Source organism: Cryptotermes secundus, unplaced genomic scaffold, assembly GCF_002891405.2.
Source record: "Cryptotermes secundus unplaced genomic scaffold, Csec_1.0 scaffold1276, whole genome shotgun sequence".
In the NCBI taxonomy this organism is placed as follows: domain Eukaryota; kingdom Metazoa; phylum Arthropoda; class Insecta; order Blattodea; family Kalotermitidae; genus Cryptotermes; species Cryptotermes secundus.
In genome coordinates this window covers 143,965-171,325 of record NW_019740668.1, presented here as the reverse complement: position 1 = coordinate 171,325, position 27,361 = coordinate 143,965, and the positions used below count along the sequence as shown (strand labels likewise).

General features: G+C 41.7%; 2 protein-coding genes across 3 annotated transcripts in view; one reads left to right on the top strand and one right to left on the bottom strand.

The window, feature by feature from the left end:
- The first annotated feature begins 97 nt into the window (after nt 1-97).
- Nucleotides 98-3,164, top strand: LOC111872577 (microfibrillar-associated protein 1). The gene is made up of 8 exons (XM_023866632.2): nt 98-250; nt 333-621; nt 778-958; nt 1,047-1,131; nt 1,258-1,415; nt 1,908-2,068; nt 2,149-2,308; nt 2,417-3,164. The coding sequence occupies exons 1-8, from the start codon at nt 184-186 to the stop codon at nt 2,681-2,683; spliced, it is 1,368 nt and encodes a 455-aa protein (XP_023722400.1). The 5' UTR covers nt 98-183; the 3' UTR covers nt 2,684-3,164.
- A 2,977-nt stretch (nt 3,165-6,141) lies between these two features.
- Nucleotides 6,142-27,361, bottom strand: part of LOC111872581 (endoribonuclease Dicer) — a 45,474-nt gene continuing 24,254 nt past the window's right edge. For both annotated transcript variants that reach the window (XM_023866644.2, XM_023866645.2), the window contains exons 12-25: nt 26,842-27,021; nt 25,802-26,015; nt 25,283-25,446; nt 24,754-24,932; nt 24,393-24,628; nt 23,293-23,495; nt 22,854-23,036; nt 22,414-22,626; nt 18,215-18,520; nt 17,417-17,702; nt 9,710-9,930; nt 9,453-9,621; nt 9,288-9,363; nt 6,142-8,861 (exon numbers count right to left, since the gene is read on the bottom strand). In XM_023866644.2, the coding sequence (XP_023722412.1) occupies nt 8,711-8,861; nt 9,288-9,363; nt 9,453-9,621; nt 9,710-9,930; nt 17,417-17,702; nt 18,215-18,520; nt 22,414-22,626; nt 22,854-23,036; nt 23,293-23,495; nt 24,393-24,628; nt 24,754-24,932; nt 25,283-25,446; nt 25,802-26,015; nt 26,842-27,021 (2,781 nt within the window). In that variant the 3' untranslated portion in view covers nt 6,142-8,710. The remainder of the gene's footprint in view (nt 8,862-9,287; nt 9,364-9,452; nt 9,622-9,709; nt 9,931-17,416; nt 17,703-18,214; nt 18,521-22,413; nt 22,627-22,853; nt 23,037-23,292; nt 23,496-24,392; nt 24,629-24,753; nt 24,933-25,282; nt 25,447-25,801; nt 26,016-26,841; nt 27,022-27,361) is intronic.

Below are 27,361 nucleotides of genomic sequence, written 5' to 3'. Positions count from 1 at the left end.
GTCAGTGCAAAGATATTTGATTTATGGATTGTCTTGGTCTTGACGGTCTTGACATTACGTACACTCTGTGAAAATTATGGCAACCTTTGGTCCACGAATAAAGTAGGCCAGTGAACTAAATAAGGAATATAGTTGATAAATCGCAAATTAAGTTTAGCTTTATTTTACACCTGAAACTTCAACATGAATAATATAGCAGGAATAAGTATCCAGAGCACAGCTGGTGCTGTACCTGTAAGAAATGACAAAGGTAAGATGTTATTGCTTGCAGTTAAAAACCCAAAGTCCCTATATTGTATAGGTTATGTTAACATCTTTAACTATATTTACAGGCGAGGTTTCTATGCAGAAAGTCAAAGTGCATCGTTATGTGTCTGGTAAAAGACCCGATTATGCACCTATGTCAAGCAGCGAAGAAGAGTCTGAAGAAGATGATTTTATCGAACAGAAACGGAGACTTCTTGCTGGTCGGCCTGTGTCGCCAGCAGAAGCTGTTGAACAAGACGTGGAAGCAACAGGAGAGGTAGACCTGGATGATCCAAGACTAAGAAGGCTGAAAACTAGGAAGGAAGGTGACCATGGAGAAGAGAGTGAAGATGAGAACAGGATGGAGAGACATAGGTTAGTCATTGTTGGCTGTGGAGAGAAATTTATTACACTGTTTGACAGAAGCTTTTCGAAAGTTTATAGTAGTAGGAAAATTCAGCCAAACATTGTCACACAAAGCCATGCTTGTAAAGATTCTGATGATACCTAACAAGTCTTGCTGACACACAGGCATATTCATGCACCAGAGATCCTCGATGTGGGGGTGTCAGATGAGGAGAAGGAGGTGCGTCGGATTGCCAGAATGGATGAAAGTGAGGAGGAAGAGGAGGAGGATGAGTTGAGTGATGAGGAGATTGAACGGCGAAGGCAGATGCTACGTGAGAAGGTTCTGAACCACAAAGAGGACGAGGTATGGTCGGCAGCCATGCACAAGCCATGCTGTGTTTGTTGTGTTGCTGTCATATTCTCATTCCTGTATCTCCTGCTTTGTTGTGCAGGAGGTGGAGGTACTGGACAAAGAGGAGGAAGGCCACTCACCAGATGAGAGTGCATCAGAGTCGTCAGAATATGAGGAGTACAGTGGTTAGTGAGATGAGGGAATTATTAAGGTGGCAGGAATGTAGTGAGATTTGTGTAAGCAAAAATTACCATAATTTGTGCAATTACAGCTAGAATAAATACTGATGCAATTTTTCATGTTTTTATCAGACTCTGAAGAGGAAGCGGGTCCACGTTTGAAACCCGTGTTTGTTAGGAAGAAGGACAGAGTCACAGTGATGGAGAAAGAGCGAGAGGCAGTGCGTCAGAAGCAGGCCGAGATAGAGGCAAAGAAAATGGCAGAGGAGCGCCGCAAGTACACACTAAAGGTACCTAAATTCTACAGGTATTGCATGAAACTGTCTTACCTGTGTAAATCTGGTTTTTTAAAAACTGGCAGTAAAGCTATCTCACAAGAATGACATAACTGTAATGTATGTAGTGCAGATGATGAATCTGTGAGGGCTCTTCATTATCACTGATGTAGGTTGGTACGTCGTTATAAATGGATTCTATTTTCAGCGTACAGTGGGAGCCAAGATCATCGTACTGAAGGACTCTAAATGCACAGAACTTCTGTTGCATAGGCTGCCTACTGAGGTATGATATATCCTCAGAGTTGTAGACAATGTAGAGTTTGTTAGCAGTAATTCTTTTGCTGTTGGTCTCAGACTTATGTCTTGAAAATACTGTCCCCATTTTGTAGATCTTAACTAAACCCACAGGGGGTTTGAGCCCATACAAGGCCCAGTGTGAGCACCCACCATTTTAGACTCTGCCGAGAGATTCTTAACTGAGCACTGCTTCTCTTATGTCACCAGATGGTAGAAGAAGATATACGGAAGGAGACATCCGTGAAGGATGGTGATGAACCATCCTTACATGATGTTAACACAGATGATGAGAACGATGAGGTGGAATATGAGGCTTGGAAACTGCGTGAGCTGAAGCGAATCAAACGGGATCGTGAGGAGAGAGAACAGTAAGTTTTACCAATATCAGACAGACAAAACGTTTGAGATTCAATATTTTGGTTATTGCACATCCTATCTGTGCTTTCAGGATAGAACGGGAACGACTGGAAATAGAACGGCTGCGCAACATGACAGAAGAGGAGAGGCGGCAAGAGCTTAGGAACAACCCCAAGTTTGTCACTAACAAAGCAACGAAGGGCAAATACAAGTTCCTGCAGAAGTACTATCACCGTGGTGCTTTCTTCATGGTGAGTTGTGAAGATATCAGTAACTGTGTAGAGTATGTTTTGACTGTCAGTGTGGCTGCCAGTTACAGTGAGCCATCTTGCTGTGATGCATGTTGCATATACTTGCAGAATCAGGATGATGACCTGTATAAGAGAGACTTCTCGGCAGCGACACTGGAGGATCACTTTGACAAGACCATTCTGCCAAAGGTGATGCAGGTGAAGAACTTTGGGCGCAGTGGTCGCACCAAATACACTCACCTTGTGGACCAAGACACTACACAGTTTGACTCCCCGTGGATATCGGAGACTGCTCAGAATCTCAAGTTCCACAACAACCAGGCTGCAGGCATGAAGCAGGTTTTTGAACGTCCATCTGTCAAGAGGAGCAAATAGAGAGGGCAGGCTTCATGCATGTGGTTGTCACTATTGTGACTGGAAATGTGATGTTCGCTATATTGTATCACCATTTTTAACAAGCTTCATTAAAAGGAGTAGGAGTAAAATGCTGAACCTTTGTGCCCAAGACCGGCTGTGCTCCTTTCCCATTGCTCTCATTTTGCAGATGTGGGCCTTGCCATGCCCCAGCTGTATGTGGTGTCATGAATACATAAACAGTGAATTCCAATATGTAGTCATTTTATATGTACACCATGTTTGTGTATATTGCATCCCATATGCAGTTCCAATTGTTTATAAAGAACTGTAACACAACAGCACATTGAAACTTGAAATGTCAAGATTGATGATAAAAATACTGTAAATTAGAAAGAGCTGCTTTGTTTTGCTTCCTGCTGTGTGAACATCTCTCAGGGTGCCATCAGATAATGATGTAGATCAAGGGTCTCCAAACTCCGGCCTGCAAAAGAATTGTGCAGAAATGCACCAGTTGAACTAATTTTCCAATGAGTACTGGTAAATGTGATTCCAAGCTTATTGACCTGACATATTATACTGCAGTTCGATGGCTTAGCTGTGGAAACGTTCTTTTGCGCTTCTTTCAGCTCAGGAATAAAATTGATATATTTCTTACCAAGAAAAACCATCACGAACCACTTTTATCAGATGCCAAGTGGCTTTGGAAATTAGCAGTTTTGCTGATCTGGTGAACCATATGAATCATTTGAATTTAAAGTTGCAGGGTGAAAATAACTTAGTCTATGATTTATTTGCACTTATCAAGGCATACAGAGCAAAGTTGATACTTCTGGAAAGCCAAGTGAAAAATTGTAACTTGGTTCATACGCTATACTGTGCATAGTTGCATAAAAAGGGTGAAGCAGAATTTCCACCCTCGTTTGCAAATTTAGTCATTTCAGGTTTGAAAGAACAATTTCGGAAGCGATTTGCTGATTTGGATTCCAGTGCTCAGGAAATTATATTGTTTCAAAATCTGTTTGACTGTGATGCTGCAGATGTCCCAAGTCAAATTCAAATGGAAATTATTGAACTTCACGACATATCTGTGTGAAACTTTTTCCCAGCTGAAGTACATCAAGTCGAAATACAGGGCAAATTTATCTGATGAACATTTAAAGTCGCTACTTGTGATTAGCGTTTCAAAATTTGAACCTCAATTTAATCAGATTTTAAGAATGCAAAAAGAGTTCCATCATTCACATTAATTGTTTTAATATAATTTGTGATGAAAATATGAGCATTTGCTGCTACTGTCTTGTCATTAATCTATTAATTAATATTTATTCTCACGTACTTTGCATTTAGTTTATGATATTCTGTGCTTTCAATAAGACTCATATACCTAGAGTTATTAATTTCTCATTTTATCTGGCCTGTTGAAAGTGCTGAATTACCTAATGTGGCCCGCAGTTTGAAAAGTTTGGAGATCCCTGATGTAAATCATTATGTCATCATTATGATGTTACCAGATTGTATTTTCAACATGTAGGCCATCTTGAATACACAGGACACAGGATTTTTGGAAGGTTACCTACTCAAGACATGCCCTCAGAAACTCTGTAGACATCTTATACAGTGAGTGAAATATGTGGGATATGACTGCCATACCACAGTATATAAGCAATGTCTGTTATCACACAACTTAATACATCGGTACTCATGTTACTTGGCAAGCAACAGAGGAAATGTGTAATGAATTGAAAGGCTATAAAAAGACTGTCTGAACTGTCACACTGCGGGCCTTAAAATATAATAGAAGTTCATCCGTAGGGGAGCATGGACTAGATCTCGTAGAAACATAGTGAAGTGAAGTGCTTCCAGTACTACAGGTGATAATGCCGAATGAATGTCATCTAGAGGGAATATATTTTCATCAGTATTATAATAGTTTTTGGAAAGAGACTATTATAATACTGATGAAAATATATGTTTTACGCAGAAACTGCCTTCTAAAAGAAGTTATCGAAGGAAAGATAGAGGGGTGGATGGAAGTGACAAGACGATGAGGAAGAAGACGTAAGAAGATGCTGGATGACCTTGGGGACAGAAGAGGATACTGTCATTTGAAGGAGAAAGCTCTAGATCACATTATGTGGAGGAATTCTTTTGGAAGAGACTGTGGACCTGTCGCCTTGACAGATTACTGATGATGATTATAATAGTGTACAGAGAAGGAAAAAATTGAAGATATATATTCTGGCATGTGACACTATGTTTTCTGGTAGATCATTATGTTTAGAAAGCACATACTGCCTCCATATTCACGGTAGCATCGTAAGTCAGAACTTCCTGTGTGACTGGGCATGATGGGAGTGTCAGTGCACCATTCCAACATTAGGGCCTGTTGAGACCCATTACAGGTATAAAACACAATCCTACCATTGTACGTTGTGTGTTCAAGTTCTAAGGTCTCTGACTTTTTTCTCACACAATAATCATACAAAAAATTTGAAACTTCTGTCACTTTTCAATGTAATCTCCCTGCAGCCATACACATTTTTCACAACGTTGATGTCATCATTCCATGGCCGCTGCGAATGCTTCTGTAGGAGTCTGTTTTGACCTCTGGAAAATTGCTGATGCAATAGCGGATTGAAAAACGGCATCCATGTCTCATCCATCGTCACAGTTGATGAAAAGAAAGTCCCATTGATGCCTTCATCACGTGTCAACATCGCCTGGCAAATTGCCATGCGTGCAGCCTTGTGGGCATCCACCTGGAAGAGGCCGAGATTGTTTTGGTTCGTTGTCACACGACGTTCAGCCTTCTTTGAACTGTCGCACCCACGAACGCACATTTTTCACATTCATGACACCATCACCACACGTCTCACTCAACTGGCGATGAATTTCAATGGGTGTTGCACCACGCAAGTGGAGAAAACGAATGATTACGCGCTGTTGTTGTAACGAAAACGTCGCCATTTTAAGTATCAAAAACACTTCTCACTCTCGCCGCTACCACTAGAGTTCTGTGTGCCGTAGAGTGCTGCCATCTCTGTCACGCATTCACAAAGAGTGCACACGTATTTTAAACTAAACCGCATGTGTCCATCTGCTCCCAGTCCTGAGAAAAAAAATCGGAGACCTAGAACTTGAACGCCCCTCGTATTTCATGATCTTTTTTGGAATCCTGTCAGGACGTTCTTTCAGACTTTATCTGAAATCTACAGTTCTCTTATTCGTGGAATGGGCATCCATTTTGTAAACCCTTATAATGGAGCAACAGGTTTCTTCTGTCTAACATTTTCCACATACTGTTAACAAGGAAAGAAGTGGTTACAGCCTGTTCACTGTATTATCATAAGAGTTCTTCTGGAGGAGCTGAGGAAAACCATATAAACCTGTCAGGATGGCTGGTCTGAGAGGCCAACAGCTGAACATGCTTTTGCAGTTATGGTAAAGAATGTGCAGGTTCCGCATTAGTACGCTGGTAACATTTCACATCAGACTTTAATAAAAATATAACAGAGAGCAAGTCAAGGCAAGACAGTTCATGAATCAGACTGGAAGAGAGTTGCACCCAATGCACACTGTACCAGTGACATGCAATACAGTGCATCTTACACCTTCCAATTCTATGGACGCATCAGACAGCAAGATAGTACAAGGAATTTACTGCTCACTTCCTTCCAACAGTACATTCAGTCAATCCACAAGAAAACAAAAACTTCCAACAGGTACAGAAATGAACAGTTACTGGAACAATGGAAGTTTAAGTTTCCTGTAAGAAAACCATAAAAAGAGATACTCCAGAAAGTTAAACTTTGTGCTAAGCTATCACACCCAGATAGATGCTTCTAATCTACTAGTATAAATCAAAAGGAATACAGTTAATAACATATCGATGCTTTCCTTGCAAATGCATACTTAACATATTGTGACATGTCATTTGCATATTATTACTTAACACCTGATGCCCTCTAGCGATAAAAACCCTGTACTAAGTTATTAACATCAAGCTGGTCTTTTCAGCTGTGGTAGTTTTGCCACAAGTATGCCGAACTGATCTAATCAGTTTGTGATGGTGAAACAGTTAAAGGAATAACATTGAAGTTAAGAAATTAAAGTCCAATGGCATAAGTGTGGAAGAGATAATAAAATCAAATTACAATAATTAAAATCACATCCAGAAACTCGGCAGCACATACACCATTTTCACAGCTGTGGCTACCATACATAATGATGAGAACTCGGTAAATATCTTGTGCTCTCTGTTAGGTCTGTGGAGGGAAGGTCCATGCACAGACCAACAGTGTGACAGCATGGACATACTGCATATTTCAGTATCGAGCACCAGTAGAAAATTATGCAGACAATGGACTTACTCAGCCCATATCTGTACCTGCACAAGTGCTACCAGCAGGTTAACAGCCTGTCTCCATGTTTCTCCAATATGTTTCACTGCACTTACATTTCAAACTTCTGAGTAAGAACAAAAGTATATCATTGTAGTCATGATGGCTTCTCTAAACCATGTGCATGCATGCAGCAAGCATGCTCCATAATGGATACAGCCATTCATTACACATCAGTCTGAAACAGCAGAATGCAGATCCCATGGCGCTGCAACTAGTTTGAGCTCTGCATAAACTGCAATCATGACTCGGAGTTGATGAGATTTTACTGGTCGCAGGGCAATGCTGCCATTTCTGTCAATAATTAGGTATATCCACACTGCCAAGTGAAACGGCATTGCACAAGTAATAGCACCCTCTCTCTCCTGCTGGCAGTATCACTTACTTTTAAATAAATTTCTCTGCCAACATAAAAAGCACAGGCTACAGACTGCCAAGTAACAATACGCACCCTACCATCATACAGCAGGGTAAACCCAAGAGCTGCTGCCACATCCAATACAGTAACATGAGCAAAGGGCTGACTTTCACATTCTGACTGAGGAACACATACTCCAACAACAGTCTGCTAGACATCCACTCAACTTCCACAAAAGATGCTGTGCAGCATCTTTTGTGCTCTGATCTGATTGGCTGATTTCTGCAAAACTCATTATGTCACCAAGAATACTTAAAAAGAATCAATATTGTTCTGCTTGACTCCACACTTCTCTCAGCAAATTATATGTTATAAATGGCCAAGTAACAAAGTGCACTGGATAGACGTACACTTGTGCACTCGACATACAAAAAACTTGACTTACAAACAACCAGATATAACTCGGATTAGAACTCATTTCCATAAGCAATAATTAATTTAACGGCAGAATAGTGACTTCTTCAAATTAACAGTGACCTGACTTATGAACAGGGCTTTGGAACATAACTGATCTCTCGGTCAAGGATCAAGTGTCTTGAACTCTTGGCTCCAGACTTGGTATGAACCACCAACAGACAACACTGCCTCTCTTCACCTCTAAGAAGCTGACACAACCTCTGTTTCTGTTAACATACAATAATGCACAGGCTTGTACCCATATTATTGCACTCAAGTGCTGCAACATGTTCGGGCCAACACAGATACCATAGAACACAATGAAGATACTAAAGATCTGGAGGTGTTCAATGCCAGCTGTTCAAACAGCTGAAACTCCTGAAGCTGTTCATGATAAGAAAACATAAAACTGCTGTAGAATCTAGACATTACATTTCAGCCTGAAGATACTCCCATACTCTCTTTGAGACAGTGGATAATCCTGTGTGAATTCACGTCCTCTAAATCTAGTAGGTTCACCCAAAATAACATTACATTACTATTTGTCCAATGGAAGACAGCAGTACTGCATCTACACACAACTGCTGTTTCCTGTTATTTCTGCATCTGGCTAGAGGCATTGCTACACATGGACTTAGATGTTTACATACCATGTCTGACTGGAGATAACATCTGTCCAGAAAAATGCACCACTCTATATGGCGACATGTAGGTTACATTTGCCTGTCATAATCTGAGAGGCACTGCAATCAGCTGGTAGCCTGTATCAAGATTGGCATGAGAGTTAAATAACAAAGTGCACAGTCAAACGAATTCAGCTCCTCCCGGAGTCTATCTGGGGCTGAGTTCCTTGAGGGCACACTTGGCAGCAGCACGCTTTGCCTGTACCTTTGTTTCTCCAAAGCCATGGAACCAGCGCTTCTTGCCTTTGATGAACACACCCACAGTAACCATTGTGCCAACATCTACTTGTCTGCTTGGTCTGCAACATCATAACACATCAGATATAAGACTTCGGTTGGTTAGAAAATGAAGCTTTTGGGTGCTCCAAGACTGCACTGGCCTCTTAGGGAAATAGAGGCGATTGTTTCTGGAATGATCATGGGGAGGCATAAACCATTCAGTGACCTACTGGGAGCACCAGGAAAGGAAAATAAAGTGTGAGAAAAAAAGAGGTCACTAACGTCGTGACCCTTTGCAAGAGGTCAACGCCCTCTTAACTCTTTGGGAGAAGTCAACAGCCCCTGACCCTCTGCGAGAAGTCAACAGCCCCTGACCCTCTGCGAGAAAGATAAGTGTCAAAAACTAGATCAGATTATCTGCAGAGTACAAAAAGTCTATTCCAGACAGCTTTAAGTAACTAAAACAGGAATATCCAGTAGCAAAGGACTACCTTAAAAGCACTTACAGGAATGTGGGTGGCTGTGTAGCCTGCTCATACAAAAGGCGCACTGGCTGCTTTGGCACACACTTGCTGAACTGGGCTGTGAACAGAGGACACATAACCAGTGAATTATGGATTTCCACAAGAATGGGGCACATTTGACGTCCTTGATGGCATCAATGGACTCACCAATCTCTGTCCTCATCAGCCTGTAGTAGACACGCCACACCTCCTGCAGGTCCAGGCCGCTGTCTAGGTAGATAGCACCAGCAAGAGACTCAAAAATATCACCTAGAACTTTTGGCACTTGTACAGCCTCAGCGATGTGTACATCCTGTTCCTCCAGCAAGAGCAGCACCTGCAGTCAGTTCGCAACACTGGTCACTGCTCCCAGCATATCTCACTGGACTTCTAAGCAGCAGTACCACCAACCACCACAAACTTACCTCCTCATTTACAACATGATTGTGCTCCTCCTGGAATGTAACAAAATTATCAATCATGTCCATAAGCTTAGGTGAAGTGTATTTCATGAATTTGTGGAATCCATTGCGAACAGCCAGTGATGCAAAGGTCACATTGTTGACAAGTGCTGACCGCAGGTCAGTAAGCTCTCCAGGCGTCAGCAGGCCACATGACTCATATATATGACACGTGATGAGGAAGTCTGCAAAACATAATTCAGAAAATAGTACCAGCTATCAAGAATCAGACATATGGAGCACCTAGCATGGGAGAGAGACAAGAATGATGGGGGAAAAAATACCATCTGGGAGAACATAGCACTGGTTAAACGATTATATTAAAATGGAACTGAATGAAATGGATTGTGACAATGGAGACAGGATTAATTTGGCTCAGGATAGGTATCACTGGCAGGCTTTCCAGGAGCTTCTGGTTAGTTCCATCAGAGATAAGGCATTTTTCATCTAGCTGAGCAAATATTAGCTATTCAGGAAGAGCCACTGAGCTGGTCAGATTCAAAATGTCTGAAACAAAGTGATTAATTCTCTCTGCATTGCTGGCTCTTCACACTTGCTAGCTAGCCCAGTCAGGTGGGCAACACCTCTCCCACCTTTCTTCCCGCATAACATCCAAATCTACCAATCCCTATATTTTACCAGTCTCTCAAACTTGTATATCTGAAGACGTATGCAGCCCTTTCATTCTCTTCCAACAGAGCAATTCGAAGGGAGTACGATTCAATTCTTGTTTCATGTGTCTGTCCCTGATGGCAGCTGATCACATGTAACTCTAAAACTATATTTCAGCAAGGGTCACCCAGAGTCACTGCAGTCTGCAAGAACCCTTGTTGTGCAGACGATTCTGTATTCTGTATTGTTCCTTGTATGGCATGGTAAGCTTAACTTGTTATTGTCAAGACCGATGTTGTGTGCCCTACAATATGACACCTGTGCAACTCTTAACTGTTCTGATATGAACTGAGAACTTTGTATCTTACATTTGCCGTAACTCTGCCATGGGCAAGATGTTGAAATATCAAGTGACTATCAGTATTCATGTGGTGGGGTGAGACTGAGTTCACTTGGCATGTCAGCCACTAACTGGCCTACTGTACCAGCTTCAGTGGACAAATGAGTATAATCAGTTGGTGGAATGAGAATTGGCAGGGGAAACCATGTATTTAGAGAAGACCTGCCCCAGTGCCACACTGTCCACCACAAACCCCACACAACCTAACCTGGCATTTAACACAGGCTGCTGTGGCAGGAAGCTATTGCACAGCTTTAGGAAAGCTTCACCTTCCATTTTGTTGTTTCATTCACTAAAAATTCATATGATGATCCTGTTACTTTCTGCATGCCAAATGTATCAGTAAAGCACCTAATATTTTCCAAAGTCACAGCTGCTGGTAGACAGCCATCTTGTACAAATAAATTATGATGTGTATCAAGCAGTTTAGATCTTCCATGCTCACATTACTGTTTTCCAGTGCACTTTAGTGTATCCATGCCAGCTGAAACAGTAGAGAGTAAAGCGCAGTATTGTGTTGCAATCTCAAAGATGTTCACAGCTTTGGAAATCTTAGTTACTGACGTGGATTGGAACAGAATTTGGGAAACTATCAACAGAGAAGATCAATATTTCAGCCAAACACAGTCTAGATTATCATGAATTGGAGAAGCATAAGACATGGTTCAACAAAGAATCCTCAAAATTATTAGATCAAAGGAAACAAGCCAAACTGCAGTGGTTACAGGATCCCAGCAAAATACATGAGGTTAATCTGAACAAAATAAGATGTGAAACCAGCAGGCATTTCAGAAAAAAAATGAGGGAATATCTGAAAGACAAAATTCATGACTTTGCAATGAACAGTAAGAACAAGAACATTAAGACTTGTATAGAGGAATAAATGAATTTAAAAGGGGTTACTAACCTAGAAGGAACAAGAATTGTGATCTTGCAGATTCCCATAACATTCTGAATAGGTGGAGGAACTACTTCTCTCAGTTGCTACATGTACACAAGGTCACTGATGTTAGGCAGATAGAAATACATACAGCTGAGCCGTTAGTACCTGATCCTAGTCCTTTTGAAGTTGAAACTGCTACTGCAAAGTTGAAAATGTATAAATCGCCAGGAAGTGATCAAATTCTGGCAGAACTGATTCAAGCAGGAGGTGAAATATTATATTGTAACGTGTTCCGTTACTGAATAGGCCGTAGAGATGGTTAATTGGTTTATTTAACAATCTTCAAATAACGGCTACAATTAATTATCACAATATTACGGGTTTCCACACTTTACAAACCCTAGAACAAAATCTCTTAACACTCTCTTCGAGAGTCTTCACGTACTAATAATGCGGGAGCTATACAAGTCTCCCTGGATTACACACTCCAGATATGACTGGTTACCACTGGTTATCGCACACGCGGCTGTTATGTTTCAACTCTAGTCCGCTGACTGGAGAACTGTTGATAACACACTCTCGTAGGCTTGCTCGGAACGATCTTCGGCGATGGCTACGTTATAACTCGGTGGCTGTCACAGTACAACTGAAGTCGCCGACTGCTACAGTAGAACTCGCTGGTAGCCACATTAGAACTGTGTTAGGCGGCTGCTACTTTATAACTAACTGTGAATAGCCTTCGCTGCTCCCTATGTAGCCTCGATCGGACAATACGGCCACGTAATAGGCACCCTTGTTGCCTGGCGCTGTGTTGCTAGTAACGCTAGCGGAAGTAACTGCTGTTACTACTTGGTGACGTCACTGCTGTTGACTCGCGTTGCCTAGCGACCAGGATCCTAGGACTCGGCTAACATCGGCTCACTTCGGCTTCGCTCGGCGCATCACGGCTGGCGGGGGGTGGGGGAGGGCTCATAGCTCAGCATGTCACAATATTCTAAGATCCATCACTCACTCACTCACTCACTCACTCATGGAGCTGAGCCCTTCTTGAGAAGTTGCCAATTGTGCAGCTACTCAAGAGCTCCCCTGCATTTTATGGAACCCGAAGGTTCATTACCATTTTCACAAGAACCCTCCATCAGTCCCTATTCTGAGCCAGATCAATCCAATACATACCATCCCATCCTATCTCTCTAAGACCCATTTTAATATTGTCCACTCACCTACATCTTGGTCTTCCCAGTGGTCTATCTCCATCTGCCTTTCCCACCAATATTCCTCTTCTCCTCATTCATACTACATGCCCTGCCCACCTTATCCTTCTTGACTTGGTCATTCTAATTATACTTGGAGAAGAGTAAAATTCATGAAGCTCCTCATTATGCAGTTTTCTCAAACCTCCTGTCACTTCATCTCTCTTCGGTTCAAGTATTCTCCTCAACACCTCAGTCTATGATCCTTCCTTAATGTCAGAGACCAAGTTTTGCACCCACAAAATCACAGGCAAAACTACAGTTTTGTATATTCTAATTTTTATGTTTCTGGACAGCAGACAAGAAGACAAAAGTTTCTGAACTGAATGGTAGCAAGCATTATTTATTCTTTCCTCCTGAATCAGGTTTTAATTTGTTATAGTAATTTCCAAATATCTGAACTGTGCCATATTTTCAAAATATCTATTACCTATCTTTATGTCATGATTTTGCCTTGTATTTTGGTGATGAGAGAGCAACATATACTCAGTTTTCTCTGTGTTTACTTCTAGACCAACCTCCTTAGTTTCATCAATTAAAGTCTGTGTTTTTCTCTTTATGGTACCTATTATGTAACGTGGATGGCCAGAGCGTTGCTGGGTAATGGACCAGTAAACATACGCAATACACACTGGCAACAGTGGAACAAGATTATGAAACCCCTTCTAGGCAATGGTTCAGTAAACAGACTTCCACACAGGCGCAATGATATCACACCAAAACAGTGGTAGCTTTCTACGGAGTCCGTGCTGCAACCACTGCTATGCAATTGCTCGGTAAACATGTTCCAACAGGCTGTTTTCTGCGTGGTCAGTGCGGAAGCTATATAACAACAGTTACAGACAGAATAGAAGTAGTATTGGGGAGTATTTGTTTAAGTGACAGCCATGGGAAGTTTGTCGTGTGAAAACTTGGCACGTGATTGGAAGACTTTAATTATGTGTAATATCTGTAGTGATTTGAAGTGACAGTTTCTGTGTGGAGATCCACTGCTATGAGACGACTAGTGGAAGACAGAGAATCCTAGTGTGTGTGCAACGGTGAACTGGGAAGTGTTTAAATCAGTGACCGTGCTGTATTGCATGTATTTAAGTGTGATTAAGAGAGTGTCTAATCAAGCTGCTAATCATCCAATCATCCGAACTAGAACCCGTCATTTTGTCACATGTACCCCCTTGCACGTGACATTATCATCACCCAGTATATTCACATCAGCATAAACAAACAGTTAAGGTGTTGAAAAGCATTGGTGACAAAGCATGACCTTGTTTCAGATCATTCTGAAGAGGGAAATAATCATAAAAATGCTTTCATAAACCAACTTTACAATATGTTTTGATGAAACACAATTGAATCAGCCTAATACTGCAAACTTTATCAGAATACTGTACAATACTTCCCTCCTAAGTGAATCATAGGCTTTCTTGAGTCTATGAATAGCTGATGTACTGTCTCATTGTACTCCAATTTTTTTTTTCAGTATCTGATGAATGCAAAAGATCTGATCTGTAGTTGATCTGTTTCATCGAACCCCATACTGATGATCCCCAATAATTTCATCTACATTCTACGAGGGGAAGTCAATAATTATCCGCAATGCAGTTGTACTTGTGTTTCTGTTGGCAGCACTGTCATTTTGCGCAGCATCACCATGCATGGTTTCCTTGTCATTATTTCTGCACAGGTTTGATGTTGCTAGGTCAGTTCCATCATCGCTGCCTTGCCGTTAATCATGGCTGCTCCACTTTCTGTTTGCACCAAAGAAGAGCAACGTTCAGTGATCCGGTTTTTGTGGTCGGAAGGTGTATCAGGGGCCACAATCCATCAAAGACTTTCAGCATAATATGGGAACAGTGTTTTGCTGCAATGGAGTGTCTACGAATGGATTGAAAAATTCAAAAATGGTTGCACAAGTATTATGCATGAGGAAGGAGCCGGATGACCATCCACAGCCACAAATGAGGACAACACTGAATGTGCACATTACATGGTTCTGTTGGGCAGACAAGTGACTATTGATGAAGTGGCAAATTGTCTGCAAATTAGTCATGGTTCTGCCCATGAAAACATCCACAACAGACTTGGGTTTCATAAAGTCTGTGCAAGATGGATCCCAAAACAACTCACAGTGTTGCATAAACAAACACGCTTGGACATCTGCCAACAACATTTGGATCACTATGATAACGAACGTGACGTCTTCTTAGACAGAATCATCACTGGTGACGAAACATGGATCCATCATTGCGAGCCGGAGAGTAAACGGCAGAGTAAGGAATGGAAACACCCACAATCGCCCAGCAAGAAAAAGTTCAAAAGCCAACCATCCGCAGGAAAACTGATGCTTACAGTTTTTTGGGACTCACAAGGCCCAATACTGGAACATTATCAGGAGAGAGGCACAACAATAAACAGTACTCGTTACAGTGAGATGCTTACTGACAGGCTAAAGCCTGCAATTCGAAGCAAACGCCGAGGATTACTGTCGAAAGGTGTTATGTTGTTGCACGACAATGCCCGTCCACATACTGCTGCCCACACTGCTGAAACCCTCGGGANCCACAATCGCCCAGCAAGAAAAAGTTCAAAAGCCAACCATCCGCAGGAAAACTGATGCTTACAGTTTTTTGGGACTCACAAGGCCCAATACTGGAACATTATCAGGAGAGAGGCACAACAATAAACAGTACTCGTTACAGTGAGATGCTTACTGACAGGCTAAAGCCTGCAATTCGAAGCAAACGCCGAGGATTACTGTCGAAAGGTGTTATGTTGTTGCACGACAATGCCCGTCCACATACTGCTGCCCACACTGCTGAAACCCTCGGGAAAACTCAAGTTTGATGTAATGGCTCATCCTCCACATAGTCCTGATCTCGCCCCTTCTACCACTTGTTTGGTCCACTCAAAGAGGCATTAAGGGGCCGTCGATTCACCTCGGACCAAGAAGTGAAGGAAGCGGTGCATGCGTGGCTCACTGCTCAGCTGAAAACCTTCTTTTCTGAGGGCATCAGGAAGCTTGTGCAACAATGGACCAAGTGCGTTGAGAAGCAAGGGGACTATGTTGAAAAATTATGTTAATGTAAGTTTTCTATTTGTATTGAAAAAAATTTATAGCTACATTTCGGATAATTATTGACTTACCTACATAAGATCCATATGCTAATTAATTCTACAATTTCTTTATTAAAACCGTCACAACACAGCTATTAAGGTCAGTGCCTAGTTTGGCTCTGCTACATGTTTCAGCCAGTAATAGCCATCATCAGGCAAATACATGGCTAACATATTGTCGTGTATTGGGCGTATAACGCGACAAATAACTTCACGCCATATTTTATATAGTGAATTTTATTTCACATTCGCACTTACAATCACCCAAATTACAGATTTACGATTACTGCTATCTGCAGTATCACAAATAGTTCACTCCAAATGCCACAATACAACTGACTGGTTGCTGGCTAACTCGGAACTAACTCGGAGGTAGCTCGAGGACTCACTGACTGACTGTGAATAGCCTTCACTGCTCCTTATGTAGCCTTGATCGGACAATTGTTGTCTGGTGCCGTGTTGCTAGCCACGCTGTCCGGAGTTGTTGACTGCTGCCTAGCAACCGCGATATCCCTCGGTGACGTCACCGCTACGTTACCGTGCGGAGGAGGGGGAGGGGAGCGCTGACTCACCCGCCGCGTCACTGCTGGTGGGGGGGGTTCTCCTTTGCGCAACATGTCACAATATATATGCCACTGAACTGCAGTACTAATAAAATTGGATACAATAATATTAATTATATTAAAATACTTGGCATAAAAATACAATAAATTAGATTATATAAAACAAGAATAAAATTCTTCAAGTGACGTTTTACATCATCGAGTCAGTCGTTGGTTCATGTGATTTTGTTGTGTTCACACAGACAAATTGGGAGTATTCTATATTTAGTATATATAAGAGTATAATAAATTGTTTTGGAGGCTCATGATGTAGATGTAGTAATATTAATGTTAATTATTTAGTCGATGCCTCATCTTAGAAAGTATTGTCTGTTCTGTAGGGAATGTAAACGACGACTCTTGAGCAAAGCAGAGCAGAGCGAAAGTAGGCACTGATCTTAATATTGTCGTCTTGTGACAGTTTTAATAAAGAAATTGTATATTATAACACAACAGGATGCATGAAATGAAAAAAAAAAATAATTCCATTTGGAATAAGAGAAAATTGCCTGATCAGTGGAAGGAGTCTATTATTGTACCAATTCACAAGGGTGATAAAACTGACTGCAGTAATTAACATGGGACATCACGGCTATCAACTCCATACACAATTTTATCCAATATTCTTCTCTCAAGGTTACGTCCATACATATATGAAATTTTCTGGCAGTAATAAAGAAAAGGAGAGCAATAATATCTCAACAGTTATGAAAACTCAGAAGTGATCTCTTCATACTATGTGGACTGATTCAATGCAATGACTTAGAAGAAATGGTCCTTAAACTAAATATGAAATTTTAGCTGTACCTAGAACTGCATCACCCAGGAACTCTAGTCGCTGGTAGCAGTCTGTGACACGGTTGGCCGAGTACGATGCGTGTGTGACTGCCTGCAAGAGGAATGAACGGTCTCGAAACTTGTAATCCAGTCGACGTTCAAGTTCACTGACCCCTTCTAGGTGTAGCTCAATTTCTCCATCTGTCAGGCGGGCACTTGGTGGTGGCGTGTCAAGCAGATACTCTGGAGCCGCAATTGTGGCAGGCAGTACTTGAAGCCAGACCAGTAATTTCAGGGCACCACGAATACCACTGCCCTGAAAAATAATTTCCCTTCCATTACACATGTTTCTTGTAATGTTGCATATTAACATCCTGTCACAGTAGTATTGCTGTCTTTTGTTGTGGTAATATGATATGTGAAAGACAAATATTAAGTGCTGCATTTAAGATGGTGGTCACACACGTGTTCAAAAGTTTCTTTGCCATGTTATATTGTAACTAACAGAGGCGAAAATGTGGTCATAAAAACAGTACACATGTGCAAAAAAATTCACAGTGAGAATGACAGTATGATACACATGTCCAAACAAACTTAGAAATACAATCATACATAATGTCATACATACAATCATCAAGGTGCAATTTGTCACTTGTTTCATCTGGAAGCAAATTTAGTCTCTCATTCTGAGGGAAGAATGAAGACAGCTGGAACACACAGCATGCACAGGGGTGATATGAAATTCCTGGAAAATTTTGGTCAGGAAATCTGCAAGGTGAAGTCATGGACTCAAAGATAATACAAAAACCATATCATTGGAAATGTCACCTTGAGGTAAGCACCGATGAGTGCCTCGACACCATCAGCAATGGTCTTATCAGAGACAGTCTGCAAAGACAGGAAATTCTCCATGGATGAGTGGATGCCCCTATCGTCATCTGTAGATAACATCTTCTGCTCAATGTTGGTTAGCGTTGCACGGCTGAGCTGACCGCTCAGCTGTTCCTCTGTAGGGATGTGCAGCTCATACAGTATATTGGGACTGACGCTGGCATCCCGCATCACCTGCTGCAGCTTGCGGTACACACACATGCCGGGCGGAATCCAGTCAGATGCTGACCCAAAGTCATGTACCTGTAAGAGTTGCAGTTGTTATTATCAGCCACTGATGGATGGAGCTATTCAGATGGTTTACACACTGTATCAACAGACAAATTTCCATTTGCTGGATTTACTGTGACTGAAGATACACATTACAGTACTCAACATCATGCAGTAGCATGAAATGCACAGTGCTATGATACCAGTTCCTTACCACAGAGCCCCAAGGTTATCGAACCACAGCCAAATGAGTCCATTTCACTCAGGTCACATCTGCACAATTCATTTCTGTAGTATCAATTTTAATGTTACTCTCAGATCAGTGCCTTTGCCTCTACTGAGGTTAACCAACCAAAAGGACACAGTAGAGTGCCTGAGAAGAATCTACTGCAGGTATTTACCATAAAGAGCAGCTGATTGTAAAGCTCCTCATCATGTAATTTCTTCCGTTCGCCACCTCTCATACGAGGTGTATTGGAAAGTTCCAGGACTAGGTCAAGAAAGAAATGCTGGCTTCTTACTCAATTTTGGCTGCCATCTCCTTTATAATAACCTCCTTGGGAATGGATATAGCGATCCCATCATTTTTCCCATGCTTCAGAAGCACCGTGGAAGTCATTTTTCTTAATCCTGTCGATTACTGCTTGCGATTCACTTTGGATGGCACAAAATGTTTCCAAATGTCATCCCTTCAGTTTCATTTTCAATTTGGGAAACAAAACAAACTCACAGGGGCTAAGTCCAGCAAGTAGGAAGGATGGGGAACAACACCATGTTGTTAGTCACAAACTCTGTGGTTTTCAGGGGTGTGTGGGCAAGCATGTTGTTGTGATGAAGGAGCCAGTTGTGGCTGCACATTTTCTCTTGATCATCTCAGAATGTCACAATAAATGCCAGAGTTGGCCATAGCGTACGAGGAACAAATGCATGGTGAACAATAACCATAAATCCAACTTTTGCCACCCGTTATGATCTTAGAGATACTCATAAAAGTTGGGTACTTGTTAGCCTTCTCTTGTAGCTCAAGACACATGTTTACACGCCACTGCTTTTGATCATTTGTCAAGAGGCACGGAACAAACTTTGTGGCAATGTGGCACATGTTAAGATCTCCTGGAAAACTCCATAACTGATCCCAACAATGTTTACGAGCTCACGGATTGTTTGGTGATGATCTTTGTGGATAAGTTCTCAAATTTTTTCTGTCGTTTTGCTGGTGGCTGTCACTGTGAACATTCGTCATCCTCAAATGACACAACTAGCCTTGGAACATGAATGCCATTCAAAAAACCACTGTCTGGCATAAAGAATGTTCTCCATTAACCTCACAAAGCATTTCAAGGGTTGCGGTAGTGGATTTACTGAGCTTCTCACAGAACCTGATGAAGACATGTTGCACGACTGCCATCCATCACAGATAAAATGAAACATGAAGTCGAAAAAGTATTCATGTAAAAACAATGCATGTTCACTGTGCGGTGTCACCTGGCAGACTAATGCAATAGGTTTGTGGAAGTGTGACCTTGGCCTCCCCTCTCGTCTTCTTTCACCAAGGCAGTTACAATAACAGTCCAGGAACTTTCTGAACAGTGAAGTTTTCTTTGTTCCTTCAATAAGACACAAAATTCTTAGAAACAATGTATTAAAATTTCAGATCATTTTAAACAAGAAATAATGTCAGACCTGATGAAATGGTTGTCTTGTGAGCATGCATGATGCATTTAAATACTACTTTCTAGCTAAATGCTCTTTGCCTGTTTCCCAGACATCTTTCGGGGTTGTGTCATCAGTAGGGCCCGGATTTTTTGAAAATGCACATGCGCATATGCAAATGCATATTTTGAGGGTTTTTGGTTGTTATTGCATATTCTAAACGTAAGAACATATTTCTGCATATATGTTTGAAATTAAGGAAAATGAAGGATGATACAACCGATTTATGTGGCCGATGCGTAGCAAATTTTTTAGTTGTTAAGCTACATACAGACGAACCTGGCAACCCTCATCTTCTTGCTTGAAAAGTACTAGAGAAAACCAACCATAGCACAATAGTAAGATTTGTAAATGATTCTCTGCGACTAGTATGGCCATCTGAAATTGAGAATAATTGTTGTAAGGTGCTTGTGTTACTCACAGATGAAGCTTCCTATATGTTGAAAGCAGCAAAGGCCTTACAAGTATTTTATCCAAATCTTATACACGTAACCTGTTTAGCGCATGGATTACACTGTATCGCAGAAAAATACGCGCACAGTTTACAGCTGTTAATGATTTAATTGCATGCGGGAAAAAACTGTTTCTGAAAGCACTAGCTTGTGTCCAGTTCTACAAAGATTGCTTACCTCAGGTTCCTCTGCCACCTGAACCTGTCCTAACTAGTTGGGGGACATGGTTTTCCGCAGTTTCATTTTATCAGGAGAATTTCAATCAGGTTAAAGAAGTGGTTACAAAAGTTGATGATGAGCATGCATGTGTCCGTGAAGTGGTGTTTGGAAGTGATACTGTTTATCAAGATGTGAATTTTATCCATGCACATTTTTCTAGTTTCAAAAGCCATTGAGAGCTTAGAATCTTGTGGTGCACTCCTACATGACTCACTTCAACTCGTTCAGAAAGCAACTTGTTCGCACTAGACAAAATTGGAGAGAACATTAAATGCAAGTTATAAATGGTGTTGAATTCGAACCCAGGACTAAAAAAGATTCAGTGAATTAGTCACTACTTGAGTGGAATTAGGGTATCTTTGCCAGACGAATATTCCGAACCTTCGGCACCAGTGTATAAATACTGTCCAATCATGCCAGTTAATGTAGAAAGATCATTCTCAGCCCATAAACTCATTTTGATGGACAATAGACGCAGTCTGTCTCCAGAAAACAATGAAAGACTTCTAGTTGCCTATTACGATGCTACTTTCTGCAGTGAATGATACATGTAAACAGGTGAGTCTGAATAAAGTGACCGCCTTCTTAATTGCATATTTTCTTATTTTTGGTGCATATTTTCCCGCTTCTTAGCGCATATTTTAAGTGTTTTTAGTGCATAAAGATCCGGGCCCTAGTCATCAGTTAGTGGCACAGATTATTACACCATTAGAAAGTGGGTAGATCCCATCTTCAACATAATATGACATTTGAGCCGTTTCTATAACAATAAAGGAACGTCCGTAAACATTCTCACAGGCAACAACAGAAAAACTGAAATTTCTATGTGACAACTGGTAACCTCCCCCCCCAAGAACATGACAACAATATAGGGGAAACTGTGTTCTCTATGTTGTCTGCACCAAGCAAATGCACGGAATAATAGGATGTCTATTACAAGGCAATGAAGCTGTAAACACGCATCCTGAACAAAAGAAGACAGTGTTTACCATGGGGTCCATGCAGAGGAGTTTTCTTAAAGACAATTGGCACTACAAGTCAGTAATTTCTTGGTAGGAGATTAGAAGTTGACCTGTCAAGACTTAAGGTGTGATTTGAAGACTTTAAGCGTGCTGTAGTGCAGTGATATCTGGAGTGTGACAGTTATAGTTCCTGTGTTAAAATCCATCACCAGGAAATGGATAGGGAAAACTTTTCAGAGGAATAGTCATTGTTTAGATCTGTTACCTAGCAATGACTAGTGTAAGCAGATATAGAAAACTTTATTTGTGTGTTATAATTATAGTAATCTTGAAAGTGTTATAATTAACTGTAGTTATGACCTGTAAGTGGTCAATAAATCCAATTACCAATCTGAACCCTGTCTTTGGTCACTGATACACATGACAATATGTTAGAAACCAAACTGTCATACCACAGGTCTCATAGAATACAGAACATTTCTTCCACAACGCTACCTACTAAAGACAAAGGTATGTATGCTCAGAGATGTTTCAAACAGAGAACACTGGCTTCTAACACAGTGCAAAAACAGGGTCCCACCTTCATCAATCCTCCCAGCTTGCGTGCATCACCAATGTAGTACAAGTTCCGGTTCCCAACCATCTTGCCTTTGATACATGTGAGCTTTCCCTCGTTCACAAGCCCATAACGCCGGAACAAATAAAGCGAAGACATCAGCTTCAGAAATGAGTCACCCAAGGTCTCCAGACGCTCCAGATTCAGGATGTCGTTTGCAGAGGAGCTGGTGAGTGCCTGCAACACACAGACTGTTCATGGTCTCATGCCACAGTGCAAAGGCATAGAGCCAAATGGCAGTTACGCTGCTTCAACCGTAGAGGCTGCAGTCAAGTGTTTGATGGTTTGAAAAGTGGAAAGTGTGACTTTATTTGAAGGCACTACAAGGGTATTTGCAAGGAGAAGCTAGGGAAAACAGTAAATGCGTTACACATGTATCTGGAGAAGTTTGTGCAAGACTGTACCTGCAGAATGTCACACTGCTGGGGTCCAATCCCATTGATACTGGTGTTGAGGATGGCAATCTGCACATCACTCTCTGCCTCATCATCACAACTCACAGCAGGGCTGACATCATTGCTATGGAGACCATGCACAGCAAGCCTGTTGCTGAGAGGCTTACTGATGAATTCATCATAGTTCAGAACCTGAAACACACCAGTTAACACTGAACACTCACTGGCACTCTAGTTCTCAAACACAGCAACAGTACTGAACTCCTCCCGACTCCCGAGTTCTGAAAAACAATGGCAACACTGAGATGTGACTGAAAACAGTTTGGAAATGAACTGAGAGCAATGAGCTGACTGACTGACTCTGAAATCTGAAACATGTCAGTTATTACCGTGCTACTCTGAATAACAAGTTTTCAAGCTGTCAGGCAGTTTGCTGCTTCCAACTTACCTCAACGAGTGTCACATCTGCCATGTTACGGTCAATGTCGACCGGCTCCTTATCATCACCCCAGTCAAACAAAGTGGATGTTACGGGGTTGGCTGGTTCAGCCCTTTGCAGAGATTCCATGCCAGTGATCTTGGGAGGTGAGCTTGACCTCTGTTCCTCCTTCGTACAGCACTGATCCACTGACAGGGGCTTCCACTCCATGTCTGTCAACACAGAAATGGAGGTAACACTATAATAACTCCATCCACACTCCATACAACTACACAATGCAGCTCAGAAACTTCAGACCTCACAGAATGAGGAGAACTGGCAAACAAACACCCATATTGCTCTGACGAAACACAAGGAGAAAGAAGGAGGTTTTACCAAAACACCTGCTCTAAACCATGGGCACATGTACCCCCTTGAAGCCTCACTAGGGGTGCAGAGATGTTTCACTGTCACAACTGAAAGGTTCTAAAAAGTCTAACAACAAAGTTTTCTACACACAGGTTAAATCACGTTTGCTTATATTCAGCCAGTACATGAATCTTTCATGTTTATAATACTCAACAGCATGGTTTGAAACAAAGACTAAGTCACCAATGAAAAGGGGTCCATGGTGTTTCAGAGACCAGGCAGTGTGTAGATTGAAAAGGTTCACAAAAGCAGTTTTGAAACATGGAACCAAATAAAAAGTTCTTGGCTCAGTTAAGTAACACAAATAAGCAACAACTTACATGGGTTCCCAACTTACTTACTTAGTGTTCATTTTTGTAACAAAGTAATTTTTTATGGTGAGTTGTTAGCCCCATGCACAACCCCCCAAGCTGGAGGACGACCCCTTGTCAACTGTCCACAACTGCTTATTCATATATTCGCAACTTCCCTCCATACCTGGAGGGCATATGGGTTCCCAACTAAACTAATTAAGCTAAATAAAGTATAAAAGAAATAAATGAAATGAACCAATAATCTAAATTAACTGAGTAACTAGTTACAGTCCTAAAACATAATTGATCAAACTCAGCACAAAGACATCGATGACTGCTATTGCAAGCCATGTTGAGTTCAGTTCACACCCACCAGCAAGTTTCTTTGTCACATTTCTATCATCTCACCTGGTGGAAGCTCAACACATCCAACTCCAATGTCACGCATAATATTCTGACGTAGCTCCTCGGCCAAGAGAAGATAGGTTATACGGTGCAGGATGGAGGGCAGGCATGTGGCCTTGAGCCACAGGACAGATGGGAACTCAAATCGCACACACAGCTCGGCAACCAAGTTCTCCTCAAAGTCTTCCTGCAGTTCATGTCGCTTACGTCTGCTTGCACCACTGCTTACCTTGGTGCCCCTGGAACCAATAAATTGCATCTCTTGAGACACTAACTGAACAACAAGCTATGACACATGCAATTCACTTTCTACAGATTAAATTTCAGCTGGGCCAACTTATACAGTATCGGACAACTGACGTACTTTGGCCGTAGACAGTTCAGGTGGTTGGGGATTGCTTTGACTTCCAGCAGGGGCTGATCCTTGTTAATGATGTCCAGCTCATATTTCTGGCTGTAATAATGCTCATAGGAAGTGTAGTCCTCTGAGGGGAATGGGCTGGATGAAGTCAGGTCTGAGCACACTTGAGTCACGATGTAATTCTGTAACACCAACAATGAGACATAAAGAATGGGGTATAGCCAGAAGGCACAAAACTTGAAAATTATGTAATTTTATGGCACCAGAAACAGAGAATGGAACAGTTGTGATTAATGCAAAACAGCATAATGAAAGGATTTTTCTTCATATTTCTAAACTGCATTCCAGAGATTCTGATGGTTCTCATTTAACTTGTTGGATGTGTTTAATATTATGCCCTACACTCGAATGTCTGTGATCAAATGTGACAGGTAAGACTTTCAGCACTCTCTCAAACCAATGCATGTGGCAGACAGCACAGTGTCAGAAATGTTCAAATACCATTATGTTTTGCCAACAGCAAGTTCCCCACCTGGTGAGGCACACTGCGATACCATGGAGCCACAACATTATTCTCGAACAGCATCGCTGTCACCTCCAGTGTCCTACATTCCTCTCTGCTCGGTCTCTGGATGTTCAGCAAGTTACTCCCCTGCCTGACGACATCCCACATGATCTCAGGACACCTGTCCTCTCCTGGAGACAGGATCACATGTCTGATTAACAGCAAAGGCAGTAAGAAGAGATAAACGGGAGAGAAGGAGAATAACAGCAGACTATGGCCAAAACCCAAGTCACACTTCTCATGTACACTCCCTTCAACTAACAAGTCTTCTGTTTTGAATTGTTTCATTTTGGTCCGTTACACTATTAATCACCAATTGTCAATAGATTTTCCGTCAAGTGCAACAATATATTTTGGTCACTTATTTATTTATAAGGCAGACGAGATAAATAAGTGACCAAAATATATTGTTGCACTTGACGGAAAATCTATTGACAATAAGTCTTCTGTTCTACATGGATCTGATACACCAATATGCTCTCTTACCGAGACGTGTGGGCACCACAAAGTATGAGTTCTCTTTGTTGTCCTTGTCAACCACCATGAATGTCCGCATCAGTTTCAGCAGTTCTCTGAATAGCATGGCATTGAAAGCCTCCAGATCCTGAATATCTTCATGTGTCAGATGCAGGCATACTGCATTGTTCTCAATGTGGACTCTAAGTTCCCCCACGTTCATGAAGATTGGGAAGTCACAGAGCTGTCAGCACAAACAGTGTGTTATAACAGTTGGTATCCCTGCTTCATGTTCAGGTTGTCCATGTTACGTATAAACGTCAACCAGACTATACACAAGGCAACAACACAAAACAATGGGTAGAAATATTGGGTAATTTACTCTTCCAAAAGAAGTCAAAAGTTTCTTAAGTGAATGGGTTTAGTTGAAGGTGAGTTATTATTGACCCTAAGTGTCTTAGATCAACTTCTCCTGATATGTGTGCAAGATTCATTGTTTTTCCATTCTCATCTAACCACCAGCAAACGTGATCATGTTACAGTCAGCTGCACTTAAGCAACTGCCAAAGCAAAAGCAATGAGCCCAGCACTTCCTGAGACTAAATCAATGCAAATTGGAAGTGAAACAGACAAAGTTTGCCTGACACACTTCTGCTACATATTTCAATAACGTATTCCAATTTTCTTTGTATTATACAGAAATCAAAATGTGGGGCTGAAACAGGCCCAAAATAAGTGTATTGTATCAACCCCTAATAAGGGATGAGTAGGCAACAATGGGGGAACGACAATAGGGGGTGATGTGAGACTGAGTCCCTCAGTACTGTGGCCTCAAATGAGCTTACCCATCCTCTGACAAAAAGTATGGAGCACTGGTGGGCACTGAAGTCGTCAGTGCCACCTTGCCTACCACAAATCTTACATGGACTAACCTGAGACTGAACTCAGGCCTCTAAAGTGAGAACACAAAAGCTTGCCTAGGGCATGGTATGGTCTTACATCTCCCCTAGCCTCATGTTTTGTTGAAGCCTACAATCCGCAGTCATCATGCAAAATGTTAACAGACCAACCTTGGGCATCATCTTTGCGGAAAGAACAGCAAAACCTTCACTTTGGTGCAACAGGTTGTAGAAGACAAGCTTGCGGTTGTTTGTAGCATCAGGTCGAGGGTAGACAGGTCGCTGTTCAATAGTGTGCAGGTATAGTACAATCCCCTCTCTGGGACGGCACTCACTCAGTGCTGCTGGATACTGTGACAGTTCAAACAAATGTTAAGTTTCGATTGTTTGTAGCACCAGGTCAAGGGCAGACAGGTCACTGTTCAATTCCCTCTCTGGGACAGCACTCACTCATTGTTGCTGGGTACTGCAACATTTCAAACAAATGCTGTAGGCATGCCCCAGAGAGTTCTCAGTGGCTTCCCACTAGCCAGACAGACAATTTCCAGGGCTCTGTGAGAATAAATGCTTGATACAACACAGCCTAAACAAGGTGTCATCTGCCCTCTACTAAAGTGTTCGCTGGTCTATCTGCTGACAGTCATCTTCTTTTCCCATAACATATACAAAATTACTCTTCCATCTGTGTCCT